The sequence below is a fragment of the Carcharodon carcharias genome, chromosome 11, assembly GCF_017639515.1.
Source record: "Carcharodon carcharias isolate sCarCar2 chromosome 11, sCarCar2.pri, whole genome shotgun sequence".
Classification (NCBI taxonomy): Eukaryota; Metazoa; Chordata; class Chondrichthyes; order Lamniformes; family Lamnidae; genus Carcharodon; species Carcharodon carcharias.
Window position 1 is genome coordinate 77190293 of NC_054477.1, and position 25855 is coordinate 77216147.

Below are 25855 nucleotides of genomic sequence, written 5' to 3' on the forward strand. Positions count from 1 at the left end.
CTGTCAAGCAGAATGTGCAAAGCAGCAAATGATGCAAAACAGCCGGGATCCATGCTGGGGAGGGATTTGTACAGAAATAGCGGATGTTATTTCAAGCATATTTTTATGCTAATTACTTTAAGAAAGGGGATTTGAACACATTTTCCTCCCGGCAGTGCAGGGAAAGAAACAAATGCCCAAATTGTGGAGGTAAAAGTCATTTTCCCTTTGCAAACAAAAGTTTGCCTCAGACGTCGGCGTCAAATCTGCACCTCGAATGTTGAATTTTACTCCCCTTTTACATTCAAAGGAGGCATCAGGTAAATTTCATAAGTTAAGAAATATTAGTATTATTTTCTTATTCATTATATTGTAGAATACAGTTTACCTATTCTAACAAATGGCTACAGTTAAATTTGTTGAAATGTATTTACCCTTTCTTTTTTTAAACTGTGATTTTGTATTGGTAATTTTTAGTACTGGAAACTGTTTGGAGAATTACATTTTTGTAATATTTGTTCCCAGGATATTTAGTGATTCAGACAAGGCGGCATTTATTGTCCATCCCTGGTTGCCTTGAGAAGGTGATGCTGACTTTTTTCAGTCTTTGTGGTGAGGGTGCTAGACAGGAAGTTCCAGGATTTAGATTTGGTGATGGTGAAGAAATAATACACGTCAAAGTCAGGATAGCTTGTGACTTAATTGGAGGGAACCTTATAGGTGATGGTTTTCTTATTATTGCTTTTGATAGTAGAGGTTCAGGACTGGAAGGTACTGCTAAAGTAAATTTAGTGAGTTGCTATAATACGTTTTGTAAATACTCCTACTACCACAAAATGAGAGAGTTGAGGGAGGGGACGGGATTGCAGGGGAGGGGGGAGTGGAAGGATATTAAGTACAGTGCCATAGGTGATAATCACGCATTATTTTGTCTTGAATGCTGCTAAGCTTCTTGAATGTTGTTTTGATTGTATTGAACAAGATACATGTCTTGCTGATGGTTGAGGGTTTGTGAGCAATCAGGAGATGAGCCAGTCATCCTGGAATATCTAGCTTCTTCCCTGTTCTTGTTGTCACAGTGTTGATGTAGCTGGTCCTTTGTAGCTGACCACAAGGTGTTGACAGGGAGAGACCTGGCAAGTGTAGTGCCCTTGAAGGTCAGGAAGAGGTGGATCATTTTTCTGTTTGATAACTACCTGTTATTTATGTAATTCCCCTAATTTGTCAGTCCAAGATATTGTTCAAGTCCTGTTGGAACTGTGAATTGAGTTATACCTTGTGAAATCAGCAAACAGTGCCATTCCTAATCTTATGATGCAGAGAAGAGCAGTGATGAAGTAGCAGAGCTAGTTTGGATGAGGATGCTATCTTGAGAAACTGCTGCAGTTGTACTCACCATTGGATGGTCAGCTAGAACTCCAACATGAGCCTCATTCACATCATTTTTGCTAGAACTCCATGGTGTCAAATGCTGCCTTGTTGAGGATAATAAGTTCCATCTTCAAGGCTAACTATTGATTTTTGTTACTTAAAACTACTATGTGAGCAAAACCAGAACCAGACTGTGTTTATTGCAAACTGACTTATTTCAGCAGCTGTTGTGAACTGTCATTTGACAGACACTTGATATCATTCAGGAGTTGTGTTTCATTCAATTTTGAGAAGTCCCACAGAACTGTTTTTTGGGGGTGTTATTTCAAGCTCACCACTATAAAGTCTTTCTATCTCTAACCCAATTCTCAGTACTCAGGAACCTAGACTTCACCCTGTAGTTGAGGTCACGGATCGTAGCAAAAAGCTGTGGAATCTTTGGCCCATCATGCCTGTGCCAGCTCCTTGAAAGGACTGTCTGATTTAGTCCCACACCCCAGCTTTTCGCTATAACCCTGCAAGTTAGTTCTTTGCAAATACATGTCTGACTGACTTTTGAAAGTTCCAATGCAACCTGATTCCAACGCCCTTTCAGGTGGCATATTCTAGACCTCAGCAACCCACTATGTGAAAATAAATTTTCCTCTTTTCCCCGCTGGTTTTTTTTTGACATTTTTTTTATCTATGACCTCTAGTTACCAGCCCACATGACAGAGGAAACCATTTCCCCTACTTTTTCGCTTTGCAGGAAGACCATAGTGTATGTCTGGCTGAAGTGATCAAATGAATGTGCACATTTTAGTAACTACATAGATCGAACCAGACATGCTTAATGTGTTTTTATTAGGTTACCCTTGTAACCCTCCTCTGTACCTTCCCTGAGGCTTTGACATCCTTTATAACATGTGGTGTCCAGAATTGTAAACAATATTTCAGCTGAGGCCTAGCCAGTATTTTGTAAAGGTTTAGCTTGACTTCCTTATTTTTATATTCAGCAATCCTATTAACTTTCCCGATGGTAACATCCCCTTCGTAGTTCCTAAAATACGTGTATTGTTATGGCTGCGTCATGTGCCTGTAAAACTTGATTAGGAAGATGGACACTTTACTTTTCAGAAGGCTGCATCGAATATGGACAATTTACTTTGCCAGGTCAGGTGACTTCTTTTGTGGTTTCTGTACATAGCTCTGGAAAGTCATTCAGATCTAAAGGACCTTTTGAAGAACCATCTATTGAAGAGACATCAGATGCAACAAGATCATTTGTGGAATTATTGTCTGGATATTTACACAACCTTAAATATAATGGTCCTCCAGACTTGGTGTGTGCAAACTTGAAATCCAACAAAGAGGGGTGTGAAGGAACCACTTTTTCACAAGCATGTGCAAATGGCCACCATTCATCCCCCTTTGTGTGGCAATGGCTTATGACATCAAATTATTTGTGTGGATAATCGGCGTATTGATTCTATAGTCACATAACAGGAACTGGCATGAGATGGCAAAGGTCTTAATGTTCTAAGAACAGCCCAGAGAAGGCAGTCTGGGACCAACACCACAGAGGGAAACATCTCGCCCAGCCAAAGGAAGAACCCTGCTTAGAGAATCCACCACAGGCAGGGAAGAAGTGAGGCTAGTTCTTTTTACCTGCAGGATATATTTTCAATTCAGGAATTTGTTTAAGTTCATCAACAGAAACTCCTAACCTCCATCTTTTCTTCAGTGAACCAAGAGAGAATTTTCAGGCCTGCAATGCTTCTGACAACCATCTTGAAGAAACAGCGTAATAGTGACTCTTGAACGCTTCTTAAAGATATCAGTGCATGCTACCTTTTGTCTGTAATCATCTTTTCTTGTGTGTGTGGATCTTGTGTGAATGATGATTGGCTGTTTGTTGTGATTACATTTTGGATGTTGTTCAAAATAAACATTTATCTTTTTTTGATTTAAACTAACAAAAAAGCATGTTTTGTGTCTTCTTCTTAAAAGTCACAGCACTCAAGGGGCTAAAACACTCCTTTTCAAAAACACATATTGTTGTGGTCAGTCAAGAGATGGGAGAAAGGGGAAACTGTCCCACATCTCTCCTCTGTCTGGAATAATATTCATTAAGTCACTTCAACCAGACCGGCCCAATCAGTTTGCATGTGTACATACTAACAAGTAGGCACAGAGTATCCATTGTGCAGCCTGACCTATGTAACATTCTTCATAAATTCTCCTCTTCTACACATTTCAGGCAAGGCGATTTCCATTAAGCAATCCATTAGTGCTGGTAACAGTACTGAGGCATTACTGGGGGAGGAGGAGAGATGCTGAAAGAATAAATAATTTTCTTTCATTAGCACACAGGTTCATAAGAATTTAAATGCCATGAAGTGGGAGTGGTGGTGGGGTGGGGGGGGAGGGTGGGGGGGTGTACAGTGGTGGTCTTGGTGGAAGAGAGCAAAACCAGTATGTAAGTGTCCATAAAGCCAGATATCTCTATCTTGTGGTGACAATTCCTGGATATTTACTATCACCTAGCAACCCTAGACACTGATTTGAAATAGGGATCCTTAAAGTGGAAATTGTGCAGATCTTATCCAGTATATTGTTACATGATGTTCATACCTATTTAAGGTTGGCACCCCTATCACTATTGGTCTTGCTAATTTGGGATGTAAACCCTGTGTGTTTCTTTCATAAGAATTCCATCCAATTTTCCTCTAATGACTCTCCCTGTCAATGTGTCTCAAATGAAGCAATTTTACAAGTCTCAAGAGTTACTCTTTTCTGACAGTGCAAAGATGTTATTCAAAACAATGACTAAACAGCTGCAGGAGCAGTACATTGGGAGCATGGAGCCTGGTGAACTAGCTGTATGCTTTGCGGCCTACAGAGAGTGGAGGTGACAGAGAAAAGTGCGACGGAGGTGCCTGGCTGCACAGAGGGAGGAGCAGCACCCTCAGGAAGAAGGGGCGACTGGGGCTCCCGCAGACACTGCTGGAGGCCCACAGAGAGCCATCGTTGGTCGGCGCTTAGCTAGACCCAGGTTCTGTAGATGCCGGCTTTCCCTCTTGCTGATGACCAAGAACCAGTGTCGCCGAAGACCGCGCAAGTCTAGGGGACTGGTCGGTCACATCTGCCAGCTACTGCAGGATTTGACTCCAAGTGGCCATGGAGGGCATCCACTGCCAGTGGCCGTGAAAATGACTGCAGTGCTCAATTTTTACGCCAGTGGCTCCTTTCAGAGCTCCACAGGCGACATCGGTAAAATATCACAAGCCTACACCAACACATTTATCCATGAGGTCACAGAGGGACTTGGAGGCTGGAGAAATAGTGGAGGTGTTGAACAAATACTCTGTATCTATCTTTGCAAAAGAAGAAGATGCTACCCAGGCCGAGGTGATTGGGGGTGGGGGGTGGGTAGTAACTGGTGCACTATAAGAACTTACAATCAAGAGGAAGGAGGTTTTGGAAAGTCTATCATTACTTAAAATAGATGAGGTACCAGGACTGGATGAGATGCATCCAAGAGTACTGAGGGAAGTGAGATTGGAAATTCTAGAGGCACCAGTGATAATCTTCGAGTCTTCCTTAGACACAGGGGAGGTGCCAGAGGACTGGAGAACTAAGAATGTTGCAGCCTTGTTCAAAAAGGGGTGCAAGGATAAAGCCAGCACCTACAGACCAACCAGTTTCACCTCAGTGGTAGGGAAACTTATGGAAACAATATTATGGGATAAAATCAATAATCACTTAGACAATTGCAGGATAATTAAGGAAAGTCAGCATGGATTCATCAAGGGAAAATCATGTTTAACTAACTTGCTGGAGCATTTTGAGGAGGTAACAGAGAAGGTTGATAAAGGAAACGCTGTTGATGTGGTGCATATGGATTTTCAAAAGGCATTTGATACAGTGTCACACAACAGACTTGCGAGCAAAATTCTAACTCGTGGAATAAAAAGGAAAATAGGCACTTGGATAAGAAATTGGCTGAGTGACAGGAAACAGAGAGTAGTGATAAAAGGTTGTTTTTCACATTGGAGGAACGTTTGTAGTGGAGTTCCTCAGATGTTAGTGTTGGGACCCTTGCTCTTCCTGATATATATTAATGACCTTGACTGGTGTGCAGGGCTTGATGTCAAAATTTTCAGATGATACGATGATTGGAAATGTTGTCAACTGTGATGGGGATAGTCTTGAACTTCAAAAGGACATAGACATGTGGTGGATTGTTCAGACAAGTGGCAGATGAAATTCAATGCTGAGAAGTGTGAGGAAGGAAAGATATGGTGAGTCAATATAAAATAAAGGGAGAGCCTCTGAAGGGGGTGCGGGAACAGAGGGACCTTAGTGTAGATGTATACAGGTCATTGAAGATGGCAGGGAATGTTGAGAGAGCAGTTAATAAAGCATGTTGTATCTTATTAATAGGGGCATTGAGTACAAGAGTAAGGAGGTCATGTTGAACTTGGATAAGGCACTAGTTAGGCCTCATCTGGAGTACTGTGTCTAGCTCTGGGCACCATACCTGAGGAAGGACGTGAAAGCATTAGAGAGAATGGAGCAGATTCAGAAGAATGTATCTCGGGATGAAGAACTGTGGCTATGAGAATAGATTGGTGAGTTTGGGATTGTTTTCCTTGGAGAAAAGCAGGCTGAGAGGAGACTTGATATAGGTATTCAGGATCCTCAAGGGTATGAACAGGGTAATTAGTGAGAAACTGTTCCCACTCAAGAGAACATCAAGAACTAGAGGGCACAGATTCAAAATAATTGGCAAAAGGAGTAAATGTGATGTGAGGAAAATCTTTTTCACCCAGAGGGTGGTTGGAGTCAAGAATAAACTTCCTGAAAGGGTGGTGGAGGGAGGTTCGATTGAGGCATTCCAAAGGGAATTGGGTTGCTACCTGAAAAGAGAGAATGTGTAAGGTTATGGGGATAAGGCAGGGTGTGGGACTAGCTGGAATACTCTTTCAGAGAGCCAGTACAGACTCGATGGGCTGAATGGCCTCCTTCTGCGCTGTAAAGATACTGTGATACTGTGAACAGTGCTTAGGGAAGAAGCCAATGAGTCAAGTTGATGGGTATTCCACAGCTGGATCTTAGGCATCAATAAGACAGATTCTTACTGACATTATCTGTAAAGTTGCAACTAGACCCCTCTCACTTTTCGTTACACCCCCTTTCACTTCTCCCCTCTCAAGTATTTTTTTAAAAACTGCTTAATTGGACTTGGCATCGCTGGCTAGACCAGCATTTTTATTGCCCATCCCTAATTGCCTTTGAGAAGGTGGTGGTGAACCACCTTTTGAACCGCTACAGTCCACATGGTGTAGGTACACCCACCGTGCTGTTTGGGAGGGAGTTTCAAGATTTTGACCCAGTGACAGTGAAGGAATATCAATATAGTTCCAAGTCTGGATGGTGTCTGACTTGGAGGGGAACTTGCAGATGGTGGTGTTCCCTTGCATCTGCTACTCTTGTCCTTCTAGATGGTATAGAGTTTGTGGGTTTGGAAGGTGCCATTACCCTAAATCAACATCCCTTCTCATCGCTTCATTACTCTTTGACCTTCCTGCTCTTGTTGCCAAATCAGGTTTGACGCTCTCTCAAATAAGCCTATTGCTTCCCACCAATCCTCTCTTGACATCCTCTAGTCAAGGTACTCAGCACTACCTCATTGCAAGTAACAAGCCCTATTGCCCCATCCTACTCTTTCACCAAAGCTCCCACCTGTGTGCCCACTGAGGGCTAATCCTGCAATCTCCATCCAACTCACCCTTTCTACTGCTGAACCTGTGAATTTTACCAGCAGATCAGTTCTCACCACCACGCTCCACATCTTCCTCCAAAACATCCATTTACTTTGAACAAGACCCTTGCTATCCATGAACTTATTGTGGATGATTGCATTGAAATGATGGCATTGACAGAAACCTGGTTAAGGTGTGATGACACCTTCCCCCTAAAGGAAGCCTCCCCAATTGGCTTCACATTTCACCACTTGCCCTACCAAGACTGTCATGGTTGTGATGTGGCTCCTGTTGGCAATTCACACTTTCACCTGATTACTTACTCCTCTGGCAGTTTCTCCTCTTTTCAGCTTCTCACCTTGTTTCTCCTCCCTCACCTCATTTGAAATCCACAGTCCATGCCACCCACCAAGTACAATAAAAATGTTCTCACTGAGACATGTTTACTGCTTTCCTCCTGTAGCCTCCACACCAAGCAACAATTCATCGCCATGTGTTTGATGTAAACTTCCCAATACACATTCACACCCAGACCCTTCACCGCGCCATTTCACATGACCTCGCCACTACCATCATGTCAATCACACATAAGGCCAATTCTGATCAGCACTTATATCATTCTCAGCCCACATCCTCCTTCCACTTCCCAACCCTGCTTCCTTCTGTTGTGCCGTTGGAAAAAATTATCTCTGATTTACTGAAAACTGCACTTTCAAAATTCCAACTGTCTAGTCTTTGGTCCGCCATTCACTGCAACATCTCTGCAGCTATTGATTTGCTCAACTACATCCTCACCTCCATATTTGATGCTCTAGTCCACATGAAAACCATTACTCTCTTGCCCTGGCTGTTCCCCTGGTATGGCCCTTATCTCTGCACCTTTAAGTACAAGAGACACAGACTTCGAATGGATACAGTGGACAGCTGCCTACCCATTCACCACCAGATCTGGCAGGACTGCATAAAGCAATGTTGGGTCCTGATCTTATTTGTTAAAACAGCTTACTATCCCATGCAGAATTATCATGAAATACTAAGGTAACTCCATCTTTTCTCTATTGCAAGCTGTCTTCTTAAACTCTGCTGCCCTGTCTCTTCCAACCTCATCTCCAACATCCTTCTTTGGATGGTCACAATCTTAATGATAATCAGCTACCTCTGCCATTTTCTCTCCTATCCCCTAGCCCACAGTGCTGAATTTCCTCTAAAGTTCCCCTGCCCTAGTCCTGAACTCGCATCTTTCTCTAGTTTCTCTGTAACTCTCCACATGCAATCTCCAAGCTCATCTTCTCCATGAGACCCACCTACTGCTCCCTCAACCCCATTTCCATTAAACTGTTGATCACCAAATTTCTCTCCCTGGTCCCCACGTTAGCTGCTATTGTTAATGGTTCTCCCTCTTCTGTACGGACCCTCCGACAGTGCGGCGCTCCCTCAGTACGGACCCTCCAACAGCACAGCATTCCCTCAGTACGGACCCTCCAACAGTGCGGAGCTCCCTCAGCACTGACCATCCAACAGTGCAGCGCTCCCTCAGGTACTGTTCCTTCTTTAAATCTCCCATCATCACCCCTTTCCTCAGAAAACTAAACTTTGACCCCATTGTCCTTGCAAATAGCTGCCCAATCTCCAAACTCCCTTTTCTCTCAAGTACTTGAACATGTTGTTACCCCAAAATCCAAGCACATTCTTCCTGGAACTCCATGTTTGAATTCCCCCAATCAGGTAGCCACCCCAGAGCTGCAAAATGGTTATTAAGGTCACAAATGGCATCCTATGTGACTATGACAAAAGTGAACTATCCCTTCTCATCCCCCTTGACCCATCTGCAGCCTTTGACATTGTCAACCACACAATCCTCCTCTAACACTTATCCAGTGTTGTCCAGCTGGGTGGGGCTGCACTCATGTGGCTCCATGCTTATCTGCCTATTCCTAGCAACAGAATCACTTGCAGTGACTTCTCTTCCCAGTCTTGCATCATTACCTCTGGTGTCCCCCAAAGATCTATCCTTGGCCCTCTGCCCTTTGATGACATCATCCAAAAAGACAGGGTTAGTTTTCACATTTATGTTGATGCCTCCTTTGTTGATGCGAAATTATCAGATTGCTTCTCTATCATCTGGTACCAGATGAGCAGAAATTTTCTCCAATTAAATATTAGGAAGACCAAAGACATTGTATTCAGCACTGGCTACAAACTCTGTTCCCTAGCTACTGACTCCATCTCTCTCCCTGGCAACAGTCTGAGGCTGAATGAGACCATTCACAACCTTGGCCCCAAAGTGATATGCCACTGCTAAGACTGCATATTTAATCTCCGAACCATCGCTCAACTCAACCCCTGCTTTGGCTCTTCTGCTGCTGAAACCCTCATTAATGCTTTGTTACCCCTGTCTTGACTACAATATTCCAACGCACACCAGGCCATCCTCTCACATTCTACTCTCTAAACTTGAGGTCATCCAAAACTCTGCTGCCTGAATCCTAACTTGCACCAATTTCCATTCACCCATCACCTCTTTGCTCATTGACCTCCTCCAGCCCAGAACCCCTCCAAGATATCTGCACTCATCCATTTCCGGTCTCTTGAGCACCCTGATTTTAATTGTTCACCACAGGTTGCTGTAGCTTTAACTGCTTCGGCCCTAATCTCTGGAATTACTTCTCTAAACCTTTACTTCCCTTTCCTTTCTTAAAACCTACTTCTTTGACCAAACTTTTGGCCATCTGCCCAATTATCTCCTTGGGTGGCTTTGTTATATTTTGTTTAATCATGCTCCTGTGAAGCATTTTCATATGTTTCAGTGTTAAAGATGCTTTACAAATACAAGCTGTTTTCATAAGTGAGCATTTCCATTTAGATTCTACTGGCCAGACCTTGTCAGTTATATTAGGCTCCGCTGCAGGGATTTCTCATCCTTCATTGTACCACAAAAGAAAAATAGTGCAGATGTTGGAAATCTGAATTAAGAAAAACTCTCAGTAAGTCAGGTAGCATCCATGGAGAAAGAGAAACATAGTTTGATGTTTCATCAGAACTGGAAGATGTTAGCAATGATTGTACTTTACGATCCTACGATTTGTAGAGAATGTTTAATGAAGAAACATTGCTGCCTTCATTCTTGAAACGATTTTAATTTCCACGCTATAATCCCATTTATCCTTCACTCCAGCTCTGCAGAAGTGTTAATTCTGGAATAAATAATTAGTGACTTTGTTTATTTTGTGTTAAAACAACCTTACATTTGTAGAAAGTAAAAAACTGCAGAGGCTTGAAATCTGAAATTTAAAAATGCTGGAAATACTCAGCAGGTCGGACAGCATCTATGGAATTAAAAATATTTAACATTTCAGTTCGATGACCTTTCATCACAGCAGAAGGAAAATAGGGGTGTGAGATCCCTTCCTCTTAAACCTCAGCCCCTCAACTTCACTCGCCTGTAAGACATTCCTTAAAACTTAACTCTTGAACTAATCTTGGTTATTTGCCCTAATACGCCCTTTGTTGCTCGTTGCCAAACCTTGTTTTACAACACCCTTGTGAAACTTCTTAGGTCGCTTTACTACGTCAAAGGTGCAATATAAATACAAACTGATGTTGGAATTTTTTTTGAGCAGACTTCAAACATTCGGGAACAAAAACAGAATTACCTGGAAAAACTCAGCAGGTCTGGCAGCATCGGCGGAGAAGAAAAGAGTTGACGTTTCGAGTCCTCATGACCCTTGCTCGAAACATCAACTCTTTTCTTCTCCGCCGATGCTGCCAGACCTGCTGAGTTTTTCCAGGTAATTCTGTTTTTGTTTTGGATTTCCAGCATCCGCAGTTTTTTTGTTTTTATCTCTGTGTTCAAACATTCGGGGGCGTTTTCTCAATGCGGAAATGTTCATTTATTGGCTCAATTATATTCTCCCTGAGCCGACAGTAAATTCCTGCATAACATTACTGAAAATTTCTCATCTTCTAAAATATTATACATTTATGTTGTAATAATTCCCTTTTGAAAGCAGACTTTTTGCAGTAGAAATATTAACATAGACTTATAAAGAAGCGGACTTTGTAATTTTGGTATTAACTCTCCTATAAATAATTGCTTAATTAACAAAGTACCAGTAATTTTATTCGAACACAGATATAAAGAAAGAGTGAGGGCCCTCCGCGCCCCCCATTTGTCTTGTCCCGGCCCGGATTCCCGTTCCTCCCTTTGTGTTAGCTCCTTTTGGGTTTGGACCGGATATCTGGCTGTTGCCAGGGAAGCGGCCGGTGACCTTTAACCTCACAGACAGTCGGCCGCTGATTGATCGATAGAAGCAGGAAACGGTCGGTGGGAGAGTTCGGGCGGTATTAAGCAGGTTAAGTAGCGAGTGAAGGCGGGCCGAGAGCCGCTGATGCCGGTGTGTTTGTACAGAGAGCCCGGTGGGGCTGGTGTTTAGTGCTGAGGCCTGTGTTGGGCGGAGGCAGGGCCGCTGCGTGACGAAGCTTCAGGGTGGAGATGGCAGTCGGAAAGTTGTCGGTTCACGATGCCCATAGAAACTCTCTAATAACAACCTATTTTGGTTTGGTGTGTCTCTCTCGCTGAGCCACTAAAAGATTCAGTAGGTTACAGATTGAGACTGGTAATGTTGGGGTTGAACATCTGATTACAAACAACCGAAAATTCGGACCGTGACTAAGTGCAGCCTGTGTCACGGGGTCGCCTGGTAATTTTTGGTAAATTTGGTTCTGCTGAAGTCATACGGACTCGAAACATTAACTGTATTCCTCTCCGCAGATGCTGTCAGACCTGCTGAGTTTTTCCAGCTATTTTTGTTTTTGTGTTGGTAATTTTTGGTGCCGTTTTAACACAACATTTATCATACGATTTGTCCTGCTCCTGATGTTGTTTTGGGCACACAATATTTGACTCCACTCTTATCCAAATAGGCCTCTTCAATCGTTTTCAGAAATGGTTGCGGTTACTAACGAGCGCACCTGTCATGCGATAGTAAGGAAATGCTTTAATAGTTAGAATTCTGGTCCGTATTTAAAATAAATAACCTGTTTGAATGTAAAATTCTTTTCCGGATTTATTAACGAGGCTTCAAGTATGCTGGCATATTCCACGTGATCGATTGTATCTCTGTCTCTCCAAGATGGGAGAAATTCATGCAAAAAGGGAAAGAATCCTCATATCTTAAATTTATATCAAAATCCTAGCTTTTGATAAAATTTGAACCTGATCCCTTTTAAAATATTGTAGATCTATTCGAACCTAAAATATAATATCCATTTTTGGTTATATTTGTATATTGAGCCTAATGTATCATTTTGATTTGAGAGTTATAGAAACTAATGGGCTTAGTGTTGACGTCTTGGATTTTTTTCGTTTTTTTTCGGAGGGTTTAGGAGCCTCTTGTAACAGATCATCCTCATGATGAAAGATAAATTAAAAAGTCTGATAGTCGGGAGTATTGCAAAAGCATATTTTCCCTCCTTGCGTCATGCTTATTCCCTCAGTATTGAATTTGTCCCTATTTTTTAGCGGTTCCGCTTTTGGATTTTTTTCCCTTGGGAGCACTCAGGAAAAAAGGGTGGAGAGAACAAGAACCACAACTCCATGAGGGCGAGCAGCCCTGGTGGAAACAAAGGAAGAGCAGCAGCTGATGGAGGGGAGAATTTAAAAATTGGAGCAGCTGAGGATGGAAAGAAAAGAATGCTAGTAGGCCCACTGAAGGGACTGGACCAGGAAGGAGTGGGTGTGTGGGACTGGAAGGAAGGAAATTATTTTTGTAGATGTACAGGTATTGAAGTTAATTATGACACATCAAAAAAATTAGATTTTTGTGTACTGAATACTTTCATGTGCACTATACAGACTACTTAATTAGATGGTTAGAACTGTGGAATTTAGAAGTGCTGCCTAATTTTGGTGAAATACTGCTTCTAGACAGTAATAAGCTTGGTATAATTGCTAATTTTTGTTTTCAACATGTATTTCCCTCTAGGAATTGTGTAGTGTACTCCTGATTCACAAGAATGGCAAGTAACCCCTCAGCGGCTATGCTCAGTAAAGTTCTTGAGCAGCAAATGCTGCAGACAACTGAAATAGTTGAACAACATCTAGATACAGAGATTGAAAAGTTTGAAAAGATGGATGCAGATGAACTGGAAAAACTCCGAGAAAAGAGGCTTGAATCAATGAAAAAAGCACAGCATCAGAAACAGGTGGAAACTTGAATTAAGCAAACACAATCGTGTACTGGTATTGGTTCCAAATAGGACAATATTAGCAAACCAGAATAGTATTTTGTAGCGTCCAAGAAATTTTACATTATTTTTATTGTCCTGAATTCTTTTAAGTTCATCAAATAATGGAAACGGAAAGTAAAGTAATAAAACTCAAGTGAATGTTTCTGTTTTTCAACTAACTAACTTATCCCTCAAGTGGGCTGTGGGAACGAAATGTTGCTTTCAAATTGACTTGCATTAATATAACAGTTTAAAAATAATTTTGGGCTTTTTTGATACAAAGTACTTAAATGTTTTATTCTAATTTTTAAAATCCATATCCAGGAATGGCTTTCCAAGGGCCATGGCGAATACAAAGAGATTCCCAGTGAAAAAGATTTTTTTCAAGAAGTTAAAGAGAGTAAAAATGTGGTTTGCCACTTTTACAGAGATACCACATTTAGGTGAGGAATTTCTTAAAATTTTCTCTAGCAAGACAACAAAACAGAATATGTGTTTGAACTTGGGAAAGAGGGTAATTATAATTGCCATTATTTGGATGTCTGGCAAGTAAGACTACCAAGACTTCAATACTATTGAAACAAAAGAAATTGCTCTTGCCTGCCATCCCCAAGATTCCAATCTCCACATTAGATAATGGAAAGTGGTGGATGATGAAGAAACCCTAGCGGCACTGCTCTTTGTTGCAGTGCTGCCAACAAGATCACTTGGTGTTAGAACAGCTGATCTGTTAACTCATGCACATGGCTGCAGCTGCTAGTCTGGATCAAAAATGCATCACTAAATCCAATCCACCCCACCCCTTCCATCAGGGGTCAGTATTAGCATAAGTTTGTCTCTACTTAAAGCAATTCAGCAACTTCCAAAGTACTAATTACAGCATATGAACTTCAAAGGCAGTTGAATAGCTTCCTAGTTAGTTAAATGTGCTCATTTTGCTGTGTGTAATACCAGTGAGTTGGCAGTTCCAATGAGACCAAATGGAGCAGTGCCTGAAGAACCAGGTGGATGCGAGAGAATGTTTATTCGATGATGAGAACAATGGATGTGAATGAAAATGTGAAATAAGCTGGCAGCACTGACTTTTTAGCATCCCCTTCCCCCAGCCCCATCCCATTAGTTTTTGGGGATAACTTGCAACATGGACTAGTATAAGTTGAGTGCCTCATAAAAAATGTGACTGTGTAAAGCTAGCACCGGAGGTGTCTCGTACAACATCACCCTCCTTCCTATTTTCTTGAAATGTCATTTTATATTAAGTAATTATCCAGTAATCATTTGAAACCATAGTTGATATGACACCAGTCATTCACTATTGTGGCAAAGCTTTCCAATAACTCATTGTATGAATGTTTTCCTGCATATCTGATGCTTATCTTGAGATTGGGCCTTTGTTTTTAATTTACTTATCAATGAAAATAATTGATAAGCTATCTTCACTCTATGTCTTAGTTTGGAAGACTGCAGACCTAGTTGATTGTATTTCTTCAGCTCTGCTATCATTCTACACAGCATTGCCCCAGTATTCAGATGTAGTTGAATCATTTTATTCATTATAACCTTTTTCATTTATAGTTCTCTCTGTGCTAAATATTTATGCATTTATATGTGAGAGTTTTGAAGAGAATTCACTATGTAATTTTATTTTGCTTTTACGTACAGATGCAAGATAGTAGACAAGCACTTGGCTATTCTAGCTAAAAAGCACTTTGAAACCAAGTTCATCAAATTAAATGCAGAAAAAGCTCCTTTTCTTTCTGAGAGATTACGAATCAAAGTAATTCCAACAATGGTTTTGGTGAAAGATGGAAAAGCTAAAGATTACATAATTGGGTTTGATGACCTTGGTTGCACAGACAACTTCACTACTGAGACTTTGGAATGGCGACTCGGCTGTGCTGCCATCATTAACTACAGGTAACACTCCCTGGTTTTTATTTTAGGTGCATTGGTGCATAAATTTGATTTTTTAATCTGGGTGACATTATTTTTAAAACCATAATTGCTTTTGTCTGTGATAGAAGTGATGTTCTAACAAAAAATTCTCAAGTGACTTTTCTAATGAGAAAAGCTGCCTGATATATTTCTCAATATGTAACTTTAAACAGGTTAGACATTTTGGGCTGTAAAAATGCCATATGTGCTTTAGAGGAGGAAGCGTAGATGGAATACTGTTATCAAAATCGTTGCGAACATCCCCCCCTCCACCCAGCCCTCAAACATTATTGAAGAGATTTAATGCTAGTGATGTGCTCTTTACTTAAGCATAGTCACAGTGAGAAACACAGCAACCAATTTGCACACAAGCAAACATCAAATGAAATAATGACCAGACAGTTTTTTTTTAGTGATGTAGCTAAGGCATAAATGTTGGGCAGGATACTAGGAAAAGTCCTGCTCTTCTTCCAAAAGCATTATAGAATTTTTTACATCCACCTGAGGACAGATGGGACCTTGGTTTAAAATCTCATCGGACAGTACCTCTGATAATGCAGCATCCCGCATTACGGCATTGAAATGCCAGTCTTACTTATGTCCTGTAGTCTCTGGAGTGGGACATGAATAACATCCTTTTGACTCATCACAAATGCTACCACTGAGGCAAGGCAGCAACTATTGGTCAGGTGCCAATTGGCAGACTCTAGAAGACTTTGTAGAAAAGTTAAGTGGAAATCAGTATTGTATAGGATAGCTCATGTCTGTGTGCGTTTGTTCACTGTTTCAGGCACAGATTTTTATGAAGTTAAGCAGCCTATTTTGCCCATTGATAGTTGCCACACAATTCCTCCCAGGGACTATTATAATTTTCTGATGCAGATTTCTTGCTTTACAGCTGAAGCTACCTCAGGCTATTTAAAGTAAATGTTTCTGCAATTTTCCTTTTTAACTCTGTCCAATAAGATTGAGTTGCAATTTTCCAAGAAGCACAAAATACCATTTTGTACATAATGGACTTTATATTTCAGCTCCAGAATAAGACAAGTGATTAAAATCTGATTCTTTTATTTTAGTGGAAACTTGATGGAACCACCTTTCCAGCTGCAAAGAAAAAGTGGATGCGTCACAAAGATGGAGAAAAAGGCAATCAGAGGAAAAAGCAATGATTCTGATTCAGATGATGATTAGACCGTTCTAAGTATGTTTCTTGATTGAAGCTTCTAATTTAGCCTTTTTTTCCTGTCCTACCCATTATCAATTTTTAATTTTAACAGATGCCATACAAATTTTTAATTTTAGACTAATAAAACTGCAAATACAATTGCATTGTAAATAGTGACTCTGTCAGGTATTGACTAAAGTTTTTTCAGAAATGTTTCATGAATGTTGGTAGAAAGTCATCTATTTTGCTGCAATTGCATTGTAAGTCTATTTTTCTGTAGCAGATGACAAATACACACTTGCATCACTTACTAGATAAATGAACATCATACTTAGTAATAAATTGGAAAGACATACAATAATTCACTTACCAATTTGTGAACTGAATTGATTTTATAAGGTTCTAGGTGCTGTACGCAACTAATTTTGCAATTATTCTTAAGAAAGCAACACCATTAAATGACAGGTTTTTTGATCATGTAGGGTGTCATTGTCAAACCTGTTCCTGTCTACATACGAATTAGGAGCAGAAGGCCATTTGGCCCCTGGAGCCTGCTACATCATTCAATAAGATCATGTCTGGATCTGATTGTGACCTTAACTCCACATTCACACCTACCCCTGATAACCTTGCCTCCCTTGTTAGTCAAGAATCGATCTACCTCTGCCTTAAAAATATTTAATGTCCCTGCCATCACCGCTCTCTGGGGAAGGGTATTCCAAAAATTCATGACCCTCAGAAAAAAAATTCTCCTTGTCTCCATCTTAAATGGGAGATCCCTTATTTTTAAAGTGTGTTCCCCAGTTTTAGTCTGTTCCACAAGGGGAAACATCATTTCAGCAAACATCCTATCAAATCCCCTCAGGATCTTGTATGTTTCAATAAGATCACATCTCATTCTTCTAAATTACAATGGATACATGCCTAATCTTTGCTCGTAAGAAACCACCCCCCATACCAGCTATCACTCAAGTGAATCTTACCTGAACTGCTTCTAATGCATTTTTATCCCTTCTTAAATAAGGAGACCAAAACTGTACACAGTATTCCATATTTGGTCTCACCAACCCCCATTAGAACTGTGTCAAAACATCCCTACTTTTATATTCCATTCCCTTTGCAATAAATGACAACATTCCACTTGCCTTCCTAATCACTTGCTGTACCTGCGTACCAACTTTGAGATTCATGTAGCAGGACAGCTGATTTCCCTTTCACACATTCATGTTGACTCTGCCTAATTGCATTCATATTTTCGAAGTGCCCTGCTATAACCTCCTTAATAATAGATGCCTCTGTACCTCAAGAGTTCTATAATCTCTACTTAAATAATATGCTGCTTTTCTATTCTTCCCACCAAAGTGGACAATTTCACATTTTCCATTAAGTTCCATCTGCCAAATTTTTCCCCACTCACTTAACCTATCTACATTCCTTTGCAGATTCCTTACGTCCTCTTCACAATTTACTTTCCGACCTACCTTTTGTACCATCAGCAAATTTAGCAACCATAAATTGTTTTCGTCCCTTCACCCAAGTTATTGATATATTTGTGTAGAGTTGAGGGTCCCAACGCTGATCCCTATGGCACTGCACTGGTCACGCTGATTTCCCTTTCACACATTCATGTTGACTCTGCCTAATTGCATTCATATTTTCGAAGTGCCCTGCTATAACCTCCTTAATAATAGATTCTAGCATTTTTCCCATGACAGATGTTAAGTTAACTGACCTGTAGTTTCCTGCTTTCTGTCTCCCTCCTTTCTTGAGTAGAGGAGCCACATTCGCTATTTTCTAATCCAATGGGACCTTTCCAGAATATATGGAGTTTTGGAAGATTAAAACCAATACATCTATCCCATCAGCCACTTAAGACCCTAGGCTGAAGTCCATCAGGACGTGAGGACTTGAGACTTTAGTTCTAATAATTTTCTCAAAACCCTTTCCCTTATGATTGTAATTGTTTTTTAGTTCCTCCCTTCCTTTCACTGCCTAGTTCCATTATTTCAGGGATGTTCCTTCTATCCTCTACAGTGAAGACAGATGCAAAATATCTGTTCAATTCGTTCATATTTCCTTATTTTTCCATGATTAATTCCCCAGACACTCTCTGTAAAGGACCACTGCTTACTTTTTTCCTTTTCAAATACCTGTAGAAGCTCTATCTGTCTTTATATAGCTTTCTCTCAATCTTTGTTATTTTTTGCTGCTCTTTATATTTTATCCAATTTTCTGACCTACCACCCCACTTGGTGGAATTATACATTTTTTCTTTCAATTTTTTACTATCTTTATCTTAGTTAGCCATGGATGGTGCATCCTTCCCTTCTTTCTCACTGGAATGTATCCTGAAACTTTGACACTGCTGATCTATCCCTTAACCTAATTTCCCAGTTTTAATTTAACTAGTTCTGACATCATGCCCTCATAATTACCCTTATTTAAGTTTAAAACACTAGTCCTAGATCTGATCATCTCGCCCTCAAACTGAATGTGATCACTGCTACCTAAGGGTGCCTTCACTACATGGTATTAATTAATCCTGTCTCATTGCACCTCACCAGATCTGGTTTAGCCTGTTCTCTGGTTGGCTGTAGAATGTGCTGCTCTAAGAAACCGTCCCAAAACACTCTTATGAATTCATCATCCAGACTACCTTTGCCATTCTGATTCATCCAATCGACATAGATTAAAATCATCCATGATTATTACTGTACGTTTTTCACAAGCCCCCATTATTTCTTCCTGTATACACAGTCCTACAGTGTGGTTACCGTTAGGGGGCCTATGAATCACCCCAAGTGACTTCTTGCCTTTATTTCTCATCTCTAACCAAACTGATTCTATATCCTGATCTCCAGAACAGAGATCATCTTTCTCTAATTATACCAATGTCATTTTTAACAGAGCTATCCTTTCACCTTTTTCTAGCTTCCTGTCTTTCCTAAATGTCATATACCCATGAATATTCAGGTCCCAATCTTTGTCATCTTACAGCCATGTCTTTGTAATGGCTATTAGATCATAGAAACTCATCTCTCTTTGTGCTGTCAATTCATCTGTTTTATTATGACTATTCACTTACCTTATGAGGAACAATTAAGTTGAAATGGGTACAGAACATTTATTTCTCCTCTTCATTCGCAGTTATGTTGCTTTCTGTTCCATGGGTGCTAGTTCTTTGTTTTCTAAGTGCTGTTCTTTTTGTAGCTAAGTGTACTTTTTATGGTACTGAGTCATGCAGCTTAAGCTACATGATTCATTCATTGTTCTGGGCTATCACAGCTAGAGTGGTACCTTAGCAGCTGGGTAAGAAAAAGGCAAAAGTAGTCACCGTTTGGGTTGGTAATTGCTATATAGTGACCCTGCCATGGGTGTAGAATATTGCATTAACATTAGGATGGTTGTGATACTCTGTCAAAATAATCACTTAGATGACATACTGAACAACTGCTGTGTAGGTATATTCCAAATTGAACACAATGGGAATAGATCTATGTTCCCTTCACTCTTCTTCTGCAGCCAACTGATTAAAAATATAGTGTGTAATAAATATTTATTCAGAATGTGGTGGTGTTGGTAAGATCTGAACATGGTAAGCTGCTTTCTTGAACCATTTCCATAGCAGTTTGATATATCTGTTTAAGAACCAAGCACATTAGTGTAGAACTGGAGTCTCAAAGGACGGACCTGTTTAGGCAGAATGGAAAAGGAGCAGTAATGGATGACTTACACGAGTAACATTGTGTGCGTTAAACTCTGCACTAACTCTGTGTTTGTTTTACATTTCAATGTGTAGTGACTAATTCACTAAATTTCCTTCTCTACTGAACTTGTTTCTCAATCTTTAAATCTGTTGTTTTAAATCTGCCAGTCAAAAAGTTTGAGCTGAGGGTAACCTATCGGAGTACGCTGAAAAATGTCCGGCTTCGGTAAAATCTGAGCCATTACTTTAGTTTGATTGAAACAGTTTTTTTTTTAAAAACAAGAGCTGCACCAGCAGGTTACTTTCCAAGTACTGATTCAAAAAAAAACAAATGAGTACAAAGCAAAATATTGTAGATCTTGGAAATCTGAAATAACAAAAATATTTAGGTCATGTAACATCTATGGAGAGAGAAACAGTTAAGTTTCATTTCAATGACCTTTTGTCAGAACTGGAAGATGTTATAAATGAACAACTTCAAGGGAGGTATGGAGCTAGGTATAAGCAAACAGAAAAAGGAAAAAGATGGTCACTACTGTAGGGCAGATGATTAAATAACAAGAGTATTGACAGCACAAGGCAAAGGGAGACGCACAATGTTAGAGAAACATGTCCAGAAGATATGGGCCAGAATTTTTAGCTCAGGATGCAGGCAGGCGCCTGACATGCCCGAGCATTAAATAAAGCATGTTGATGTCAGCTGAGCATGTTGATGTTAACACACACACTCGTGATATTTCGGTAGGCGGGCATGCCCGCCATTAATTAAGTGGCCAGTTAAGGTCTCGAACTTTACGGAGCCCGTGCAATTTTCAGGCCGTCGCATGGGCTAAACGGGCAGGCCACAATTTCAAAAACCTCATCCACAGGTGGGATATGGGGTGGCGGGGGTTAGTGGGCTTGTAAATGCAAGTACTTTGTAGTTTAGGATATAACTTGCTGCTGGTTGCTTGTGCGAACGAGACATATTCATTTTGCTTCAGAGCTGCATTGACAGAAATGAGAGACTTCAGTTTAGGACCCCAGAGGATTCATACCATTTGGGGCCTTTCAGGTATCAGACAACCTTCCCCTTACCCTGGTAATGGGGATTGTGGTCTCTGCTGGAGGCACCTCCTCTGAGGAGGAAGAGTGGGCCAAATGGGGGAAGAGGCCAGGTGTCCCTATTCAGTCTCCAGGGGAGCGACTTGTGGTAGGAGAGGTACAGGGCCAACAGGAAGTCCAAAGCAGAAAGGGCTGCAGACAACACCATTATCCTAGTGCCAGGGCTTACAGGCAGCGATGCAGCTACCTCAATATGTCTGAGGTACAATGCCAAAGGGGGGTCCGCCTCTCAAGGGCGACAATGACCTCCATTTGTCAGCGGATCAGCCTTGAGATCAGCTCCGACTGTGGGTGGACACCCCATGCCAGTGGCACTAAAGGTCACAGTGATCCTCAACTTCTATGCCTCCGGCTCCTTCCAGGGCTCAGTGGGGGACCTGTGTGGAGTCTCCCAATCAGCTGTCCATAGCTGCATCAAGCTGGTGACCGATGCTCTGTTCAGGCATGCATTGACTTTCATTCACTGCCACATGGACAAGGCCAGCCAGGCAGAGCGAGCAATTGTTGGATATCCCCGTGTCCAGGTACAATCAACAGCATGCGTGGCCATCAAGACGCCAGCAGGTGTGCTGGGTGCTTTCATTAACAGGAAGGGTTTCCACTCCATGAACTTGCAGATAGTGTGAGACCACAGGATGCAGATTCTGCAAGACTGCAAGGTACCCCGGCAGCTCCCATGACGCTTACATCCTGAGGCATTCCCAGGTGCCAAGGCTCTTCAGTGTTCCAGCCCGATTGGATGGATGGCTGCTGGGTGATGAGGGCTACCCCCTCAAAAGGTGGCTCATGACGCCTCTCCGCCACCCAAGAACAGAGGGGCTGAGCAGCAATGCAACAGGAGCCACGGCTCCACGAGGGTGGTGTTAGAGAGAACCATTGGTCTTCTCAAGATGCGCTTCCGATGCCTGGATCGTTCAGGGGGCGCACTCCAATACCCCCCAGATCGTGTGTCACTGATAATGGTTGCATGTTGCGCGCTCCTCAATCTGGCTGTGGAAAGGGGGGATGCAGTGGCGGAAGATGATCTTGACACAGCTGTACAGGCAACAGACGATGAGTCCAGTAGTGAGTCCGAGGATGAGCACGGTCAGGAGAATGCTGAGGGCAACCTCCAAGGAGGCAGAGACATCCAGGACACTTTGATCCAACATTTCTTCAGCTAGCCTACCAAATAAAAGCCACCACCATATGCCAGGGCTGCAGGCTCCATATTTGATCCCTGACAGGACCAGTTCCTTGATCAACAACATAAACTTTATTGAAATTGCACATAGTGTAAGGAGAAACACGTCCATCATAACATCATGGCTTACCCTGCAAAAATTAAATATCCAGAGGCCAGTTGCACAAAAGCACAGTTAACTGTTACCTGGCAAACGTTCTACAAATTAACATTGACAGATGTTTTCCATCACACCAATAAACACAACAGAAAAATGGGGGGAAAAAAATATCACCCTTGATCAGGCCATGTTGTGATTAAGGTGCTTTTAAGCCTCATTTGTGGGTGCTACATCTAGGTGCTCCCCTCTCGCTAGCACTGATATTGGAGACATGCTGCTCACTCTGCTGTCCTGTTGGCCTTGATGACTTTGGTGGGTGTCCTCTGGCCTGAGGAACCTGTGCTGGTCCGCCTGGGAGTGGCCGGTGCCATAGCTGGCATCTCCCTAGTCGCCGCAGCCTCATCAGATGCCACTGGAAGAGGGGCGGAGGAGCTGCTGCCCTCAGCCAGAGCACCCTGACGTGCCCGCAGAGACAACAGACAGCTCGTGCACCAACATGAGGTCGCTCTGGACCTCCCTGCTCACCGTTGGACGAGCGTCTAGCTGGGATATTGGGTACCCAATCCATTTCCCACACTGATACCACCTGAGGTCATTGCCAGTGTGAGGGCTTGCAGGTCTGAGCACATTTCCAGTAACCCGATTCAGTTCTTGGAGAAGCCTCTCCATGAGAATTGCCACTTTCTCCATGGAGGAGGCATTGTGCCTGGCCACGAGGGTCAACACAGTGCTCATGCTCCACAAGTACTTCTCCACAACGAAGACCATGGCACATGTTCTCTTATGTATCTCCGCTAGATCTTCCCACCCACCCTGCTGGATGTCCAGCGTCTGATGTCTCATGGATGACTCCAGAGGCACATCAGCCATCGACTGATCATTGTCCTTATCCCCAGCCGTCCTCCGACAACCGGTGCCCTGGACACTCTCTACCTCTGCCTGCACCTCAAGCAAGTGTGAAGTACCCTCACCAATGTGCACCAAGATAGTAGCCAGTGATCTAATGCACACCGAGGTGCTGGTATCTGCGTGTGTGCCTGCTTGAGAGAACAGGTGTGGTCCTCAGAGGTCAGGGGTGGGCCTTCAGGCTGTTCATCCCAAAGTACTGCTGGTGAGCCTAAAATGAAGAACAAGGACATGTCATTAGTTAAAGTCATCACACTGCTACTGTGCATGCCTGGCAGCCTCGTGAGACAGAGATATGTATCAGGGTGCCCTCATCTTTCCATCATCAATGGGGATTCCAGGTTCAAGGCTCTCACCAATATAGAGAATACAATGGAATTGTTGCAATTAGCGACATTCTCACCTCAGTGCAGTCTTACCTCTGTGGCACCCCAACTTCACTTGACCTAGGCGCATGGCGCCTCTCCAGCTCCAGGGCCTCCTGTTCATAAAAAGTGAGGATTATTAGGTGTGGCGGTCTGCAACATCTCGGCATTGTTATGGGATGTTTGCTCCTGAAAGGATAGAGGAGCATTGATTAATCCACTCTTTACCTGCAGTGCCATTGCAGCCTAGCCAACCCCACCTGGGGAAGACCTCGCAGGATTCAGCTGATTCGTGATTCTGGAGCTGCAAGGCACTCAGTCCAAGCAGCCAGGGTTCACCTCCTTGCCCAGATGCTGCTTAATTGACATTTGCCACTCACACTCTAACACCTCTGAGGTCCACAGGAGGACGGGCAGCTCTTAACTGCTCTTCAAAGTGACCCATACCAACACTGTACCCACCCTTCCTGATCACAGAAGATCGTTGAAGTGCTTCCAGCACTACACCTATGTGCGCCTTGCCACATCTTGGCTGCTGATCCTGAATGCCACCTCCTCCCAGGCCTTTTTGGTGAGGTGGGGGGGCCTCCTCCACCCATCCCTGGGGACAAGGGTTTCTCTCCATGCTGTTATCTCCTCCAGGAGGGTAGCGAGGCACTCATCGGAGAAACAAGGGGCCAAATGCCCCAGCGACCTGCCCTCCTGCCTCCCTGCCACAACGCTATCCATCACAACTTCCACATTTTTCAGTGGCAGCTTTCCAAGGGCTGCCAAGGTCACATTTGAATTGGCTGCTAGGTCGCCATTGGACCTGGCGTACATGGAATACCCACCCCTTCGCGCTCATTCCGCAGCTGCGTCATATGCAGGGTGGGCCTTAATTGGCTTGCCTGCGTAAAATCGTGGTGCGCTGCTGATCACAGGTGGCAATTGGCTTCCCGCCCATCCCCGTTGATCCCGCATGCTAAGGGCAAAATTCTGCCCATGATTATGAAAACCTGGAAAATCTTTTAAGCAGAGAAGACTTCACTGGCCCAGGAAGGTGACGTAGAACATATTGTGAATTTAAAGAGAGCAGACCCCACATTGCCCTTTGTATACCAATGGGGAATCTCCAGCCCACACCTCCTGTTATCCGTAGCTCTGGTGCACCCATCCTACACGTCAGCACCTATGGGAGCAATGACTAAACTTCACACCTTAACCAATGTTTAGGTCACAAGGCTGTCAACTGTCTAACACAAAGAGAAGATCCTATTCAGAGCTTATTTTAATCTTAAATTGTAAAAGGCTAAGAACAGAAGTCAGTGGGAGTCTGGACATACTGTTTGTTACTCTAATATCTCTCCCTACCTTTTGCCTTGCACCATTATTATTTGTCATTTAATCATCTCATCTGCCACCCAATCACAAACCTCTCCTTTTTCCTCCCCACTTTTCCTTGGCCCTGTATCTATTTAAAAGCTGTTCATCTGTAACATCATCTAGTCCTGATGAAAGGTTATCGACCTGAAATATCAATCCTACATTTCTCCACAGATGCTGCCAGCCCTGTTGAGTGTTTTCAGCATTTTCTGAATCTGGATGGTAGAGAAAGGATGAGACAACTTACAGGCCTAGTGAAAAGAAAGCAATGCAACTAGAATTAGAAAACTGCTCTCTTTCTAAAAATGTGCAAGGAATTTGAAACACAACTGTTATTTCCTGTTCCTGTAATAACACATGAACTATTAAAATTAAACTAATTTCATCTTGTTGGAAAGCACTGAAGTAAGCGTAACATCCAGTTCCTATAAAATATTGAAATAGAATACATTTCATTGTACAGCAGTTAATCAAAATGTTGTAATACACTTTTGCTTTTGTATAACAACTCCAGGAACAAATAAAAAAATAAAACTCTTGCGAGGGTTATGATTTCACAAGGAAAAGCAATTATCTGGTAGTTCTGCACTTATAAACTTACCATCAAGTTATCTAACCAAGGCTTTTTTAGTTCTTTCATGAGATATGAATGCTGCTAGCAAGGCCAACATTTGTTGCCCATCCCTAACTGCCCTGGAGAA

At 42.3% G+C, this 25855-nt stretch overlaps 1 protein-coding gene across 6 annotated transcripts; it reads left to right on the top strand.

The window, feature by feature from the left end:
- The first annotated feature begins 44 nt into the window (after positions 1–44).
- On the top strand, positions 45–25692 carry txndc9 (thioredoxin domain containing 9). 6 transcript variants are annotated; one of them, XM_041199099.1, is made up of 6 exons: positions 11312–11449; positions 13082–13301; positions 13650–13768; positions 14988–15242; positions 16337–16461; positions 25329–25692. In XM_041199099.1, exons 2-5 carry the CDS (start codon positions 13113–13115, stop codon positions 16449–16451), a joined length of 678 nt encoding a protein of 225 aa, XP_041055033.1. In that variant the 5' UTR covers positions 11312–11449; positions 13082–13112; the 3' UTR covers positions 16452–16461; positions 25329–25692. The 6 variants fall into 6 exon arrangements, with proteins under 6 accessions (XP_041055037.1, XP_041055033.1, XP_041055038.1 ...); XM_041199103.1 differs by lacking the exons at positions 11312–11449; positions 25329–25692 and adding an exon at positions 45–299 and having other exon boundaries at positions 16337–16794; XM_041199104.1 differs by lacking the exon at positions 25329–25692 and having other exon boundaries at positions 11314–11417; positions 16337–16794.
- The last annotated feature ends 163 nt before the right edge of the window (positions 25693–25855 follow it).

Coding starts and splice junctions, on each gene's coding strand:
- txndc9 (XM_041199103.1), top strand. CDS start 13,113: ATGGCAAGTAACCCCTCAGCGGCTATGCTCAGTAAAGTTCTTGAGCAG. Junction 13,302..13,649: donor AAGCACAGCATCAGAAACAG/GTGGAAACTTGA, acceptor ATCCATATCCAG/GAATGGCTTTCCAAGGGCCA. Junction 13,769..14,987: donor TACAGAGATACCACATTTAG/GTGAGGAATTTC, acceptor TTTTACGTACAG/ATGCAAGATAGTAGACAAGC.